The sequence below is a fragment of the Ursus arctos genome, unplaced genomic scaffold, assembly GCF_023065955.2.
Source record: "Ursus arctos isolate Adak ecotype North America unplaced genomic scaffold, UrsArc2.0 scaffold_17, whole genome shotgun sequence".
NCBI classification, from domain to species: Eukaryota; Metazoa; Chordata; class Mammalia; order Carnivora; family Ursidae; genus Ursus; species Ursus arctos.
Window position 1 is genome coordinate 7648499 of NW_026622841.1, and position 14643 is coordinate 7663141.

At 34.4% G+C, this 14643-nt stretch overlaps 1 protein-coding gene across 5 annotated transcripts in view; it reads left to right on the forward strand.

The window, feature by feature from the left end:
- The window catches only part of RTTN (rotatin), a 182450-nt gene that overhangs the window by 87500 nt on the left and 80307 nt on the right, over positions 1-14643 (forward strand). For all 5 annotated transcript variants that reach the window (XM_026496475.4, XM_048218461.2, XM_026496476.4 and 2 more), the window contains 3 exons: positions 1278-1467; positions 3110-3201; positions 12235-12328. In XM_026496475.4, coding sequence (XP_026352260.2) covers positions 1278-1467; positions 3110-3201; positions 12235-12328 — 376 coding nt within the window. The remainder of the gene's footprint in view (positions 1-1277; positions 1468-3109; positions 3202-12234; positions 12329-14643) is intronic.

The following is a 14643-nucleotide window of genomic DNA, read 5'->3' on the forward strand; positions in this document are numbered from 1 at the left end:
CCTGTTCTTGTACTTTTCTCTGTTTTACCTGGCTTCTTCTAGACCTCAAAACTTAAAGTTAGGCGGGGACCATCATGTGCTGGTTGCTCATTAAATAGTCTTTTATTTCTTAATTAAATCTGTAAATTGCTCTACTGAAGAAGCGTAAGCTCACAGTATTAGGTAGGCTTATTTACAACAATAACAAATTCATGACCATAAAAGTTATTTAATAACGAAGTAAGAGGTTTGATTGTAATGATAATATCCTGAAAAAGAAAGGTTAATGGAAATAATCTTACTGTTTTAATTATACTTTAACTTGTGAATCATTTTATTTTCCTGGATAGTAAGTTTTAACATCCGTCTTTCCTTGGTGATGAGCAGACATGAGAAAAGGGACCCATACATAAATCTCACAGTTAATGATAAACTTTGAGTATGCTTTGACCATACCTTTCCTGGCAGCACTTAGATTTCTGTTTTGTCTTTTATTTTTCTCTCTCTTATGGTGTGTTTTAAAAATCATAACTTTATTATCATTTTCCAAAAACATAATTATAAGCTAGTGACAGGATTATTCGCAAACTTTAAGAGTATCCTGACTGCTTGATTTTTGCCACTGGATATTCCAGGAAAAGTAGTGAGTGGCAGTGCAAAACATTGTTTGGAAAAAAGTTCAACGAGATTAAAATTGTATAATGGCAGATTCTTCTCAGCCTCCTGTTGGAGAGCATATGTGTGGGCATGCGTGCTTGCGTGTTACACTTGGCAGGATTAATTGAGTGAGAAGTAATGTGGCAAACAAGTTTTATCCTGGATAGTAATGAGTCTTTTCATTTTCATCTGGCATATTGATAGGTGCAAAAAATAATTTGGAACGTAATTGCTGGATCACATTATTTCAGATATTTGACTACTTACTTTATTCTGTGTAGGTTGAAAAATACTGCTTTTATTGTATTTGTGGCTCAAGTATGTAATTACTTGGTTGAAACTGAACCATTTCATAGAAGCTTTGTAAACTAATGTCTATCCCTCAAGAGAGAGACTAGATCAGTCTTCTGCCTTCAGAGGATTTTTAGGCGACAAAAATTTAGAGAACTGTGAAATATTTGCCCTAGGTCAGGCTGCTTTGGGTAGGGGGAGGGGCAAAGGGAGGTGGAAGGATCATGGTAGCACCTGGGACCCATTGGATTTGTTGAGGGGAATGTGGGGCAGACAGCAGGTCTTTTTGGGAGAAATTATGGTATAAATCAGTGTCTCTTTTTTTTCTCTCCCTCTTTTCTTTCCTACAGGGCCCCTGTGTCCACGATGAGGACTCTGGCCTGTCGCTCACAGGAAAACCTGCCCTTCAGGCTCTTTTATATCACTGCCGTGTTTATGAACATTTGAATCAGATGGTAAAATACTGTTACCTGGGACGCTATACATTCAATTCGAATTTCCCTGCTCTGGATGGAACATCAGAAGGCAGCGATTTAAATGGTAAGTATATATTTTTATTTTTATGAAATCTAACTTTTTAAAAACTATTGAAAACCTACGTGTTTGTTACAAAATATTTGAAAAATGATGAAAGTACACAGGAAAACATTTATCTCTAGGCTCCACTACGCAGACATGACCTTTGTTAATGTCAGGGTGGATTTTAAATCTCTAGTCTTCTCTCTCCCTATAGCTTTTGTTTGTTTTACATGATTGTGTTCATATCTATGTACATTTTTGTTCCCTCCTTCCACTCATTGCCTAAGCATTTTTCTACGTTATAAATTCTTCATGGAAACCATTTTGACATCTTATTAATGTTTTATAAGTTATTTCATGCCCTTCAGTAGAGTCTTACAGTTTTTTTCTCTATTAGATGTTTTAAACTTTTTGGAAGGTTCTTCCTAGGCAATCAAAAATGAGACCTTTTCCTACTAATTTTCTAATTTGTTTTGCTAATATATCAAAAAGCTATTTGTTTTTGGTATGGTACTCATCAAAATATCTTGCTGAAACCTTTTTATTTCTATTTGTAGATTCTTTTGGATTTCCTATGCTGTTGGCACATATAAATACTTTTGTCTCATAATAATAACTTAATGATTTAAAAAAATAAGTTGTATTTTAAAATTAATTTTTAATAGTAATTTTTGAAAATTTTGACATAATTTCACACTTACAGAAAAGGTGCAAGAATGCAAAAACATTCTCAAATGTTAACATTTTACTGTATTTGTTCCCCTACACCATGTGTATGTATATGTATGTGTTTAAATAAAATTTATATATTTATATGCATGTGTATGTGTATATATATATTTTTTTTTCTGAATTATTCTAAGAGTGAATTGCAGACATAGTTCCTTTACTCCCAGATACTTAAGTGTGAATTTCTAATTCACTTTTCTGCTCAATTCTTGGAGGAATTAAGACGAAAATGACATTTGATGAAGCTTTTAAACATATTTTTTTTTTTTAAAGAGATGGGGCAGAGGGAGGGGTAGAGGGAGAGGGAGAGAGAGAATCTTAAGCAGACTCCACGCCCAGTATGGAGCCCGATGTGCAGCTTCATTTCCTAACCCATGACCTGAGCTGAAATCAGAGTCAAACGCTTAACCAACTGAGCCATCCAGGCATCCCCAAAATTTCTGAAATTTTAAATAAATATCCTTGTTAGGAAAGTGACCCATTTCATTTTTTGGATTTCTCTGGATCAGTGTTACTCAAAGCATGGCCCTTGAACCAACATCAATGAAATCTTTTGTGAACTTGTTAAATGCAAGATTACGGCTCCCACCCTGATTTGGGGGAGTGGAATCTCTGGGAATAGGACCCAGGAAATTGCCTTAATAAGCCCTTTATGATTCTTATGCACATTAAAGTTTGGGAGCTGGTAGTCTTGATAAACTGAATTAGATTAAGCTAAGCAACCTTCACTAATTGTCATTAAAATTTTTGTGAAATAAGCTTTATATATAAATTAATTAAGAATAATAACAATCAAGCAAACTTTTTTTCTTAGTTTTTGGTTGGTTTCTTGTAACAAGTTCTTGATTGGTTTCCTATAACAAGTATTCTTTCTTTAAAATGTTCCAGTACCCAGGAGACTGTATTCATGTTGACAGTTTTCCTGTTGTTACAGGTTTAGATGACTCATTCAAGTTTTGGAGGGCTCCATCTAGGATATCCAATCAAGATCAAGATTCAAGTTCTCTCTCCACCTTGGAAACAATGGTACTTCTAAAGAATGCATAAGTGCTTCATTTTGAATCTCTGAAAGAATTTGAATTTACATAGTGTACAGATAAAACTGTATATAAAGTATAAGGTTATGATTTAAAAAGTGATTTACTTATTTATTTTTTTTAAATTTTATTTATTTATTTTATTAAGTAATCTCTGTAGCCAGCATGGGGCTCAAACCCACAACCCTGACATCAAGAGTCCCATGCTCCATTACCAACTGAGCCAGCCAGGCGCCCGATGGCTGTGATTTCTTTGAACTGCTGTCTGTGTAGAACTAGGGTCTGATGTACTCATACAGCTATACTGAATGTCCTTTTATGTAAATTTACAACCTTTTTTATACATTATTTGATAGAACCAGAAGCATAAAAGTTTAAAAATGTTTATCAGTAGTAATAGAATAGATCCCATATGATAATAATGCTTGAATACCGTGCAGTTTTGCTTAAAGGCAAAGCAATTTGGAGAAAATGGACCCATTCAAACGATTCCAGTTTGGTACTGGAGATTTTAAGCACATTTCTAAATATTTGCATCAGATAGAAGCTTGTTTTGATTATCTGAAATACCTGAAATTTATGCCTGCCTGCCTTCCTTTTTCTTTTCATTCATAAGTTGTTTTGTTCTAAAAAGTTTGAGACACATTAAGTATCTAAATATGACTGATACTAGGTTTCACTTGTTTTACAAACATACAATTTCCTCTCAACTGGGAAACATTACATTGAATCATAAAGTGTTACTGTGTCATAGACCCTATCAAGGAAGGCAAAGGCTTGGCACTGCAGCTGCAGGAGCAAAAATAACATGAGAATAATAAATAATTATAAGGCAATAATAAGATTCACTTCCTATAGTTTCCCAGCACTGGTACTTTTTGCTGCAGTTTTAGGAGTTATTTTTTACCCCTAGAGTAGAAGAGTTTGTGGTTAGTGCTGCACTGAGCCTTTATTTGGAAAAGTAGAGCACCTACCCCAGTTCCACTAGATGTCATGCTTTCCTTTCCTTGCTAGAAATAGTATGTATCTTCGTCTCAACAAGCGAAACAATATGATGAAATGCAAAAAAGAGCTGTATTCATTATTTAGTTCACAGAAGGGCAGCATTAATATGTGCTTAAAAGTAATTCTTAGGCTTCCCTGTCTATTAAAAGGGCTATCTGTAGACCAACCTTGAAATTTGTACATTCTTCAGTTCTTTGCTCATAGTAGGTACTCAGTAAGTAGCAATTGTGCTAATTAACTTTGAGTCATCTTAGCTAATTTGTAGATACCAAGTTGTATTTATCCTATGCAAGAATAAGTACGTTTGCATTTCTGTATTATATAAAAGATAATGATATATAAAAATAACACATGTATATAATATATATATAGTAATAGATATTTTAATAATAACAAATCTTATAGATTGAGATACTAGGTTTTCTTTTCTTTTTTTTTTTTTTAAAGATTTTATTTATTTATTTGACAGAGAGAGAGCCAGCAAGAGAGGGAACAGAGGCAGGGGGAGTGGGAGAGGAAGAAGCAGGCTCCCAGCGGAGGAGCCTGATGTTGGGCTCGATCCCAGGACTCTGGGATCACGCCCTGAGCCAAAGCCAGACACTTAACAAGTGAGCCACCCAGGTGCCCCAAGATACTAGATTTCCTGAGAAAAATTTTAGAAATATGTTATTTATTGTAATCATTATTAAAATAGAAGCACCTCTTAACGTAAGACTCTTTAACCTGCTTAAGACTCTTTAACCTGCTTGTGTTTAGATGTTACATATTCTTTTAGAAATGTATATCAATGGAAATCTTTTTTTTTTTGAAAGAATTATGATGGTTCTATGTGAGATTGATTTTGTGTAGTTTCTCAAAAGATAATTATCTGTTGGAATTTTTACAGTCAACTCTTTGTTTTCTTCTTTTGGGTTCCAAATAGAAGAGCTTTGGTATTGGTGACTTAACTCACCAAATTGGTGACTTTTATTCACAAAAATAATCTCATTACCCCAAATTTTGCTAATTGTCGTGTTTTTCTTGCCATGCTAGAGACTGTATGTTTTTGTTCCAACAGGAAAAAAAAATTGGAGAATTTATGCATTATACCAGTATTACTTTATTTATTTATTTATATTTTTATTATTTTTTTAAATTTTTTTTTAAAGATTTTATTTATTCATTTGACAGAGATAGAGACAGCCAGCCAGAAAGGGAACACAAGCAGGGGGAGTGGGAGAGGAAGAAGCAGGCTTCCAGCGGAGGAGCCTGATGTGGGGCTCGATCCCAGAACACTGGGATCACGCCCTGAGCCGAAGGCAGACGCTTAACGACTGAGCCACCCAGGCGCCCCTATTTATTTATTTTTAAAGATTTATTTATTAATTGGGGGGGGCAGGGAGTACGTGGGAGGGAGGGGCAGAGAGAGGGAAAAACCTCAGCAGACTCTGCAGATCAGATCATGACCTGAGCTGGAATCAAGAGTCAGACACTTAACCGACTGAGCCACCAAGGTGCTCATATACTAGTATTACTTTAAACCTAAGCTGTCATGCCTAAGTCAGCTAATACTTTCTTAAGTATAAGAATATGTTGAAGTTACATATTGAGGTGTCAGTTCAGTGGATTTAAATCTTGCCAATAAGTGTATCTGGTTATTTATATCATTATTTTGTCTATTTCCCAGATATGACAAAAGATGCAGTTTGTTTATTGGTTGTTTTTCCATTTTGTCTTTCTAAAGAAAGCACTGTCTTTTGATTTGGGTCATATCATCTAGTGTGCTGTCACTGGGTCATTGTTCGTTCTGTGCCGTTAATGCCACATTAGGGACTTTGATGGTGTTATCTAATGAATGTATTAGCTTAGTTGTTTTGCAAACTTTGTAGGGATTGGGACATGTATGTTCATAAATTACAGACTGGGTAAGGAGTGTCATTTTCATGTTGGTGCATTGTCCTTGTAAGTAACTGTCTTTTTCAGAGATGGCTTCTATCCAGCTCAGTGTCTCCTTCTCCCAGGTAGGAGGGGTCAGGCATTGGTTGGTTTTTCTCCTGAAATCTCATTTGTACTTCTTAGAAATATCCACACTAGATGGGTACTTATGCCTAGTATACACCGGTATGCAGCAACAGTTTTCTGACCAAAATGTGTTTGTTTGTTTGTTTTTACTGCTGTTGAGCAGAATTATGTCTGTATTTTTTTGAATCTGTTTTATCAGTTGTCAAAATAAAAGAGATGTGGTTTCTTTCCTTTTGAGCTTTTCTTTGTGAAATATATATGTGATTCTTTGAAAATTTTGGAAGCACCAGTTTAAATAAAATTGATTTTATTTTAGTTTAAGTTTATTTAAACATTTAAAGAGAAATTACTTATGGGATTCTTACTATTGCTATTTTACAAAAGAAGAGATTAAGGCATGCAATGAATAAGTGTCTTGTTCAAGGTTTCGGTGCTGGTAACTGAATAAGAGCATACTCAGAAGTACGTTTGGCTCTAGAGCCCAGGTTGTTGGCTGTGATGTTCTACTCCTTCGTGACAAAGCCAGCTGTGATAGGTGCCATAGTAGATGTTATAGTTAGGGTGCTGTGATGTTACGTTAGAGGGCGTGATGAAATAGAAAGTGATTTTGTATAAGACGTGGCAATTGAAGTGAGCTTTAAAGGATTAATCTTTCTAAGATGTATGCACACATTTGCCGGGAGCTGAAAACATACTTAGATGTGTCTTAGGATTCAGTACCCTCTTCCAAGAGTTGAAAGTCTAGTCAAGAACATGAAGCACAATGAGAAAATAATTGCATGCCAAGTTGTGTGGTACTGAAAGCATTAGATACTCAGAAAATGCCTGGTTTGTTTGGAGTATGGAACGAAGGCTAAAGTTTAATTACCAGATAGGTGTTAGCTAAGAGAGCTAAGTCTGTTTTTGGGTTTGAAGAGGTAAGATATAATAGCTATAAAGATACAGATATAAAGATACTTCAGCCAAGTAAAATGCATGAAACATGACAGTTGACATTACAGAAATATGTATTGGCATTTGTGTGATGGTAGTTACAAGTTATTTTATAGAATGAAGAGTAGACCAAGGACAATTAAAGCAGGGATGAATCGAAGCGGCTTTTTAGAAGAAAAATCGTTTTGATGAGGGAATTAGTGATAGAGTGGGTACATACCTCCAGTGTGGTGACCCGGGAAAACCTGGGGAGACAGCAGTTTGCATGATGGTGGAGAGAGAGAGAAAGAGAATGAGATACTTTGTTTAAATAAATTTCAATCACCTGTGGGTTACCCAGGACCTAATAACCTGTATATTTTAGTAAGAAAAAAAAATAGAAGTGAGATTCTAGTTCCTAAGTGTTGATAATATAGGCCACAGGGCTGTAGTACAATGAAAATAAGTAAGTTTATTGTGGTGTGGTTTTTTTTTGTATAAAAATTTAATATTGATTCTTTTTTTTAAAAGATATATTTATTTTAGAGAGCGAGAGCATAACGGGGGTGGGGGAGGAGCAGAGGGAGAGGGAGGAAGAGAGAGAAGCAGATTCCCTGCTGAGCGCGGAGCCCGATGCCAGGCTCAGTCTCACAACCCGTGAGATCATGACCTGAGCCAAAATCAAGAGTCAAGGCACTCAGATGCCCCTAATATTGATTCTTTTAAATAAGACTTAGATATTGATGGTTAGTAATATCTCCATATTAGTTTTTTCTACTATGATTTTTTTTGTATGTGATATTAGAATGAGTGTAATGGCTAGTGAAAATAGAATATTCATTCCTTTCTGTGTACTTAGCATGTACTATTTTATGAACAATTATTCTTTTAAAAATCATTAGAGCAAATGATATTTATTTTGTGGGGTTTTTTCCTGTGTTTTGTATTCACTTTGGTGTGTTTGAAGTTATCCAGACTATAGTAACTAGTAGTTACTATAGAGGTGTAGCCATTACTGTCAAGTGCAGACATTTAAAGAAATTAGCAAAAACATTTTGAGATTGATTTCAGCAATTTTAGTAAGCAGGTAACTGTAACTGAAATAAGTAAAATAAGTTTGGGTCTTATTTTATATTTGTACTAAAATGTATTTCCTTAATTTTGGTAAAATTGGTTATTTTATATAGTTAGTTTTGATATATGTGGAGAGTCAACTTTGGCCTTTAGAGCTCAGATGACAACACCCTCTAGTTTGCTGTTTGCTGGGGTGCTACAGATGAGCTAAGGTGTTAAATCTACACCATTTGAGAGTGGTACCCTTTCACAAGTGAAGAAGTGGTGTCTATAAGAATTCAGGTATTTGGCGTAGGGTCACAAAGCTAATGGGGAATGGAATAGGACAAGCTCTAGGAAACGTGTTCTCTTAAATTGTATTCAGTAGGGCATAGGGACTGTGATTATATCCTAGGGTTAAGTCTCTGCATGCTTATAGTTAGGCAAGAATCTTATATCATCTTATGCTCCTTCCTTCAGTGATATTTTTCTGAGCTTCCTTTTCTTTCTTTTTTTTTTTTTTGTATTGTACACAATCCATTTGAATCATGGATCTATATAGTTGAAGTGAGTTAAAGTTCTTATTATATTTTGGTGGGAATTAATGATTACAGATTGTGAAGCGTGCTGGAGCTTTTCTGCTCTTGGGCATAGAGACAGGTATCATCTGTAGTACTGAACACATAAAACCTGGAGTTTCCTTAGAAACTTCCCATACTCTGTATTTTACCATGTTAACAGTGTGAGTTGTTTTGTACCCTTTTTCATCTCACAGATCCGCATTTTCTTCCTTTGTTCTCTTTTAATTTTTTAAAAACCAACTAACTAACTTGGGAACCAATCTACTCTTAATGAAAGAAGATATAGAAAATATTATAAAATTCCTTGACAAATAAAATATTCAAGTCCTAAATTAGCTTTCAAAAAACTTTGAAGTATCCAGTGAACACTTTCATTTCTGTAGGACAGAATACAAAGAAAATAGTTTTGAACATAGATGCATTTTGTTTGTATGACAGAAATTGTCTTTTTTTTTAAACCCAAATTCTACTTTGATATGGAAAATGACTGCTATTTTCTGCTACTTCAAAGGGACTCTTTTAAAATTGTAACTGCCTATTTTACAATGAGGCATGATTTAGAAAGCTTCTTTAGCTATCAAATCTGTTTATAAACACATTGAAGAAAAGGTTATTATCTTTTTTAGTTTTTATAAGCAAAATTTGATTCTGTTTTAGGACAGTGGCTTTAAGTAACACCAATTTATCTGTACTAATAGGCTTTTATTGCCTCTTATAATACCAGTAAGGTGAGAATGCTACAAGTATATATACTTCAATTCAAGGAAAACTCAGTTTTATTTGTCTTATCAAGGGAATGTAAATTGAAAATCTCAGAATGTGTCATGTGGCAGACAGGAAAGAGGAAAATGTCTAGATTGTGATTTTGTACTGTATTCATTTTAATGAATACAACAAGTGATAGATAGAAGAATTAGACAGACTTACTGTTATGAGGACAGCCTTGGCCTCCCACCTGGGGCTTTCTGGTTACTGTGGGGTAGAGAGCAAATGAGAATGTGTGTTCTCTGCTGTGGGGGGAAGAGGTGACAAAGCATGCTCAACTTGGCTCGCCAGCATTCTGGGTGTTTGTCTGAGGACTTCGTCTGGCTTGAGTGTATTGGTGCTGTCATGAGTATAGTCCTCAACTGAGAATCCTAATTAGAGTGTGACCTTGGGCCCTTATTTTTGGTCCTTATCTCTAAATGAGGACCTGGACTAGATGAGGCCTTTTCTACCTGTGGCATTATGGGCTCCTCCACCTTCCAGAAGCTAATACTTGAATTTAAGATGGACTAGTTGTTACTTGGATTTCAAGATAAAAAGTAACATATTTACATATTGATGTATATATTATTACATGTAATCAAATAAATACCCATTGGAGATTATTTTCAAACAAGCAAGGATTTGAGCATAGGACCAGAGCTATTCAGTTTAATACTTTTTTGTCTTTACTTCTTAAAATAATAATGTGTTAATAAAGCAAAATTAAAAAATATAGATAGGTTAGTAGAAATATAAATCACCCATAATCAAATTTTAAGACACAATGTATTACTATATAAAGAAGTCCTTGTGTTTTCTCAACCATAGAGGGTAAGTTATAACTATTAAGGTAGGTGCTTTCTAAAATCATATTTTCTAAATTTGTGTATCATTTCCTTGGACTATAATGAGGAAAATCACAACTTTTATTAATGCCTGACCTTTGGTCAAACCTTGTGATTTTGCTTTCTTCTAATGAGCCAGGTATTCTGTGGTCCCTTAGGAACCGTTTTTTCCTGCACTTAGTGCTACCTCTGTTTTTGTCAGTAGTGAGGACTGGATGTGGCCTATGCCCTCATATTGCCTAAATGTTTAAAGGCTAAAACATACTCCTTTAACTTTTGCATAAATTCACTCTCCCTGAGATAGTCTGCCCTACTTGATTCACAGTAAGAGGGGTTCTTTTTGTAATTTTCAGACAGCACACACAAGGATGTTCAGTGAAAAGATAAAGGATTCTAGCATCATTGTCCTCTTAAATTTTATTATACAAACCAAGGAGCTTGTGGCATGTGCCATACCGTCTTTGTGATATCAGTCTCGGTTATGATTGTTGTCTTCCCAGACTGTGGAAGTTATTTGATTGTCTGTTGACAGGAATTTTTTTTTTTTTGAATATTTCTTAGAGCCAGTTGTAGGTAAATATCATTTTTAGAAAAATAAATTTTAGGTTTTTTTCCTATTATCTAGATCTAATATTAGATAAAATAAGTTATTTAATATATGATTATTTATGAGTATTTATTTAGACTGAAATTTATCCAGGTTCACAGTTTTAGATGACTTTATGGGCTTGGCTTACATTTATTGGCTACAGCTTTCTGTTAGTTATTTGTTATTGTAATGTCATACTTGAAGTGGTGAGAAATGATTAAAGTCTTAAGTTCAAAGAGGGATTTTAAAAACTGTATATAAATTCCATCAGCCATTTTCTTCAGATTTCTATTCTGTTTGTTAACAGAAACTAAAAACAAAAATAACCTTGGTTTTCATTTTTATTCTGTCATATCAAGTCTAAGGTACCCTACTTTATATGTTAAGATAAATACACAATCAATATACAAGTACTGAGCTGTATGGTATCTGAGTTTGAGGTAGGGTTGATTCATAAGTGTTAGTGACAGTTCATACTGTATACGTGCGCTGACATGGAGCTTATCCAGCTATGGGAAGTTCAGACTATTTCAGAGAAAGTAAATTGGTGGTAAGAAAAAGAGTGATCTAACCTCTCTAAATAAGGTATTTTTCACAGAGAAAGTGCCAGATACATCAGTTTGAACTTTTTCCGTTTTAGGAGGCCACACAGTCTGCTCATCTGTAAACCCGTAGGTAAAATTGTGTTTGTCTTCTACAGAATTTATGTTATGTTTAATGTTTTAAAAAATACTGTATTCTGAAACACAGTGTCAGCATACTGCCTGAAACAGTTCTTTTGTGATATGGGGAAAGGTAGAGAAAAATCTTTCAATATTTCTGTTGATTTTTTCCTTAGGCATTATTAAAATTTGTGTGTGCCATTTAAAACTTATAAAACGAACCCCTCTTACTATGAATCAAAGTAGGGCAGATTATCTCAGGGACAGTGAATTATGCAAAATTAAAGGAGTATGTTTTACCTTTTCACATTTGGGCAATAAGAGGGGATAGGCCATATCCAGACCTTAAAATCCTAAATGGGCTTCAAATAAAAACTTTGCTCCTTTGAGTTACTGATTTACATAAATTCCAGCAGGCCCTATAAGAAGTAGTAGAAAGTGCTGTTCAAAAAACTCACAGGTCTCAAGATATAGAATGTTTTCCAGTCATACTAACTAGTGTAGTTTTGTTACTAACCTTCTTGTTTAAGGATATTTTGTGTACATATTGCTTCTGTTTCACTTTCCATGTGGTAACATGAATGAATGAATGTTAAGAATAAAACAGTTTTCTCTGCTGCTTGATAGGTGGCACCTTCCTCGGGGAGTGATGAATTTCCACCACTTGGGTCCTCAGCAGTGCCTCTCCCTGAAGCCTCACATGACCAGTTCGTGGCCCAAGGTACCCTTTTAGGAAGACATTCTACTTTCAAAAAGAAAAATGACAAGTTGGTCCAGATATTTTGAAACTAAATGTCTACGTAAGAACAAAATTAAATAAGTCACAGAACACAATGAATGTCCAGATAAGAACAAAATGAAGTGGTCCAGTCCATGATAGAATAAATATATCAGAAATTAACAAAACAAATACCCTTAACTAATAAATGGAATTTAGTCATCTGATTGCCATATGGTTTCTTATTAGCTAAGCGTAGATGTTTAGTGTTTGAACTGGGGAACTAATAGATATTAGTTACCTTCATTTTTCTCCCTCTTTAGGGAAGACACTTCAATTTACTACAGTAGACCACTTGAAAGTGGAGAGAATCCAGTCATAAGTATTTTTCAAGGGGAACACTTCCACTTTAAAGTCCACAAAATATGTTGCATCTTTATTTTATTAGAAATGCTTGATGAGTAGCCTGGGAATTATTTTTATTAATGGCAGTGTATAAATTCTATTCTTTGTATTAGGGACTGCTTCCAACTGTATTATGCTTCAAACTTTATATATTTGGAAGATTATAACTTAGCTTTTCTTTGTTCTAGAGAATGTACAGGCCTTTATTCAGTAGCATTAAATTCATCACATGTAAGGAATATGCTACCTAAAAAGAAGGTAATTGTAAACACTGAAGGATAAGCATCTGCAGGGAAAAGGCTTTCTAAAACTTCAGAAATAATTGGTTAATTAAGACTCTACTCTGAATTTTTATTATAGTATTTGTTCCCTAACTTTCTAAACAATGTCCCATTTCATTTTTTTAGTAATATATGTTAACAATATAAAAAAGTATTGAATTGTAGAAAGTACTCATTTGATCCTCTAACGAATAAAAAGAGCAAACTCACATTGTTTAAATAGTTAAGGACACAGAGCACGAAATGCAATTTGATAATGAATTTCATGAACATTTATCTCTAAAAGTATGTTACCTTACTCTTTTTTTAATAACTTCATTGAGAATAATTTACATACCATACAGTCACCCATTTAATAAGTGAAATCATTGGTTTTGAGTCTATTCACAGAGCTGTGCAAGCATCGCCACTCAATCAATTTTAGAACATTTTCATCACCCCAAAAAGAAACCTTGCCATTAGCAATGTGGCTAATGTATGCCTCATCTCTTTTGATCCTTCCCAGTCCTAGGCCTGGGAAGTTATGGAAATTTCATAAAAAAGCAATCATATAGTATGTATTTTTTTGCGACTGTTTTTTTTCACTTAGCATAATGTTTTCAAGGTTGATCCGTGTTGTATTATGTGTCAGTACTTAATTTCTTTTTATTGCTAAATATATTCCACTGTATGGATATACCACATTTTATTTACCCATTCTTCAGTTGACGGACAATTGATTTTTCCACTTTTTGGCTAGTAGGAATAATACTGCTATGAACATTGATGCACAGGTTTTTGTGTGGACATAAGTTGTGTGGGTTTTTTTGTTTTGTTTTTTGTTGCATTATTCTTGATTTGGATTTATTTTATTTTCAAGGATTGTGCTTAAAATGTGTATTCATGCAGTTTTACTGGTTGCCAATCACTTAAGCGTGTATATTTGACAAAAAAATCTTTTTAATCCTTTTTGTTGAATCTGCCACTGAACAGTGCTGCAAAGCATTAGATATATATTGTCAGTGAGCCATAATACTAGAGCAATTATTTTGTTGTTGTTAGATATCTTCTTGAATTCCATCTCTTTAAAATAGTATTGAGATAAAATGTGATTTTTTTTTTTTTCATGGTGATAATGAGATTTTAGTTCCCTCAGCTGGAGCATCTAGCAGGATTTGCCAATAAAGCTGGTTAGTCCTTTTATTTGTTGTTTTGCTAATTCTTAATTAACCAGGGAATTAATATGCTCCAAAGTGATTTAAGACAGGGTGAAAAAAATTTTCTCTAACATGTACGTTAGGGCCACTTTAAACATCTAGCTTTTCATTTTTAAATTTAGTTTATAACTTTTGTAAAAGAAAAATTATTTTAGGGGCGCCTGGGTAGTGCAGTCGTTAAGCGTCTGCCTTTGGCTCAGGGTGTGATCCTGGCGTTTCGGGATCGATTCCCACATCGAGCTCCTCGGCTGGGAGCCTGCTTCTTCCTCTCCCTCTCCCCTGCTGTGTTCCCTCTCTTGCTGGCTGTCTCTCTGTCACATAAATAAAATCTTTAAAAAAAAAAAAAAAAAAAGAAAAATTATTTTATATAAAAAAAAAACCTAACAGGATCTCTTGTGATCTGTAAGCTTACATTTATATACAGAGGTGAAAGGAA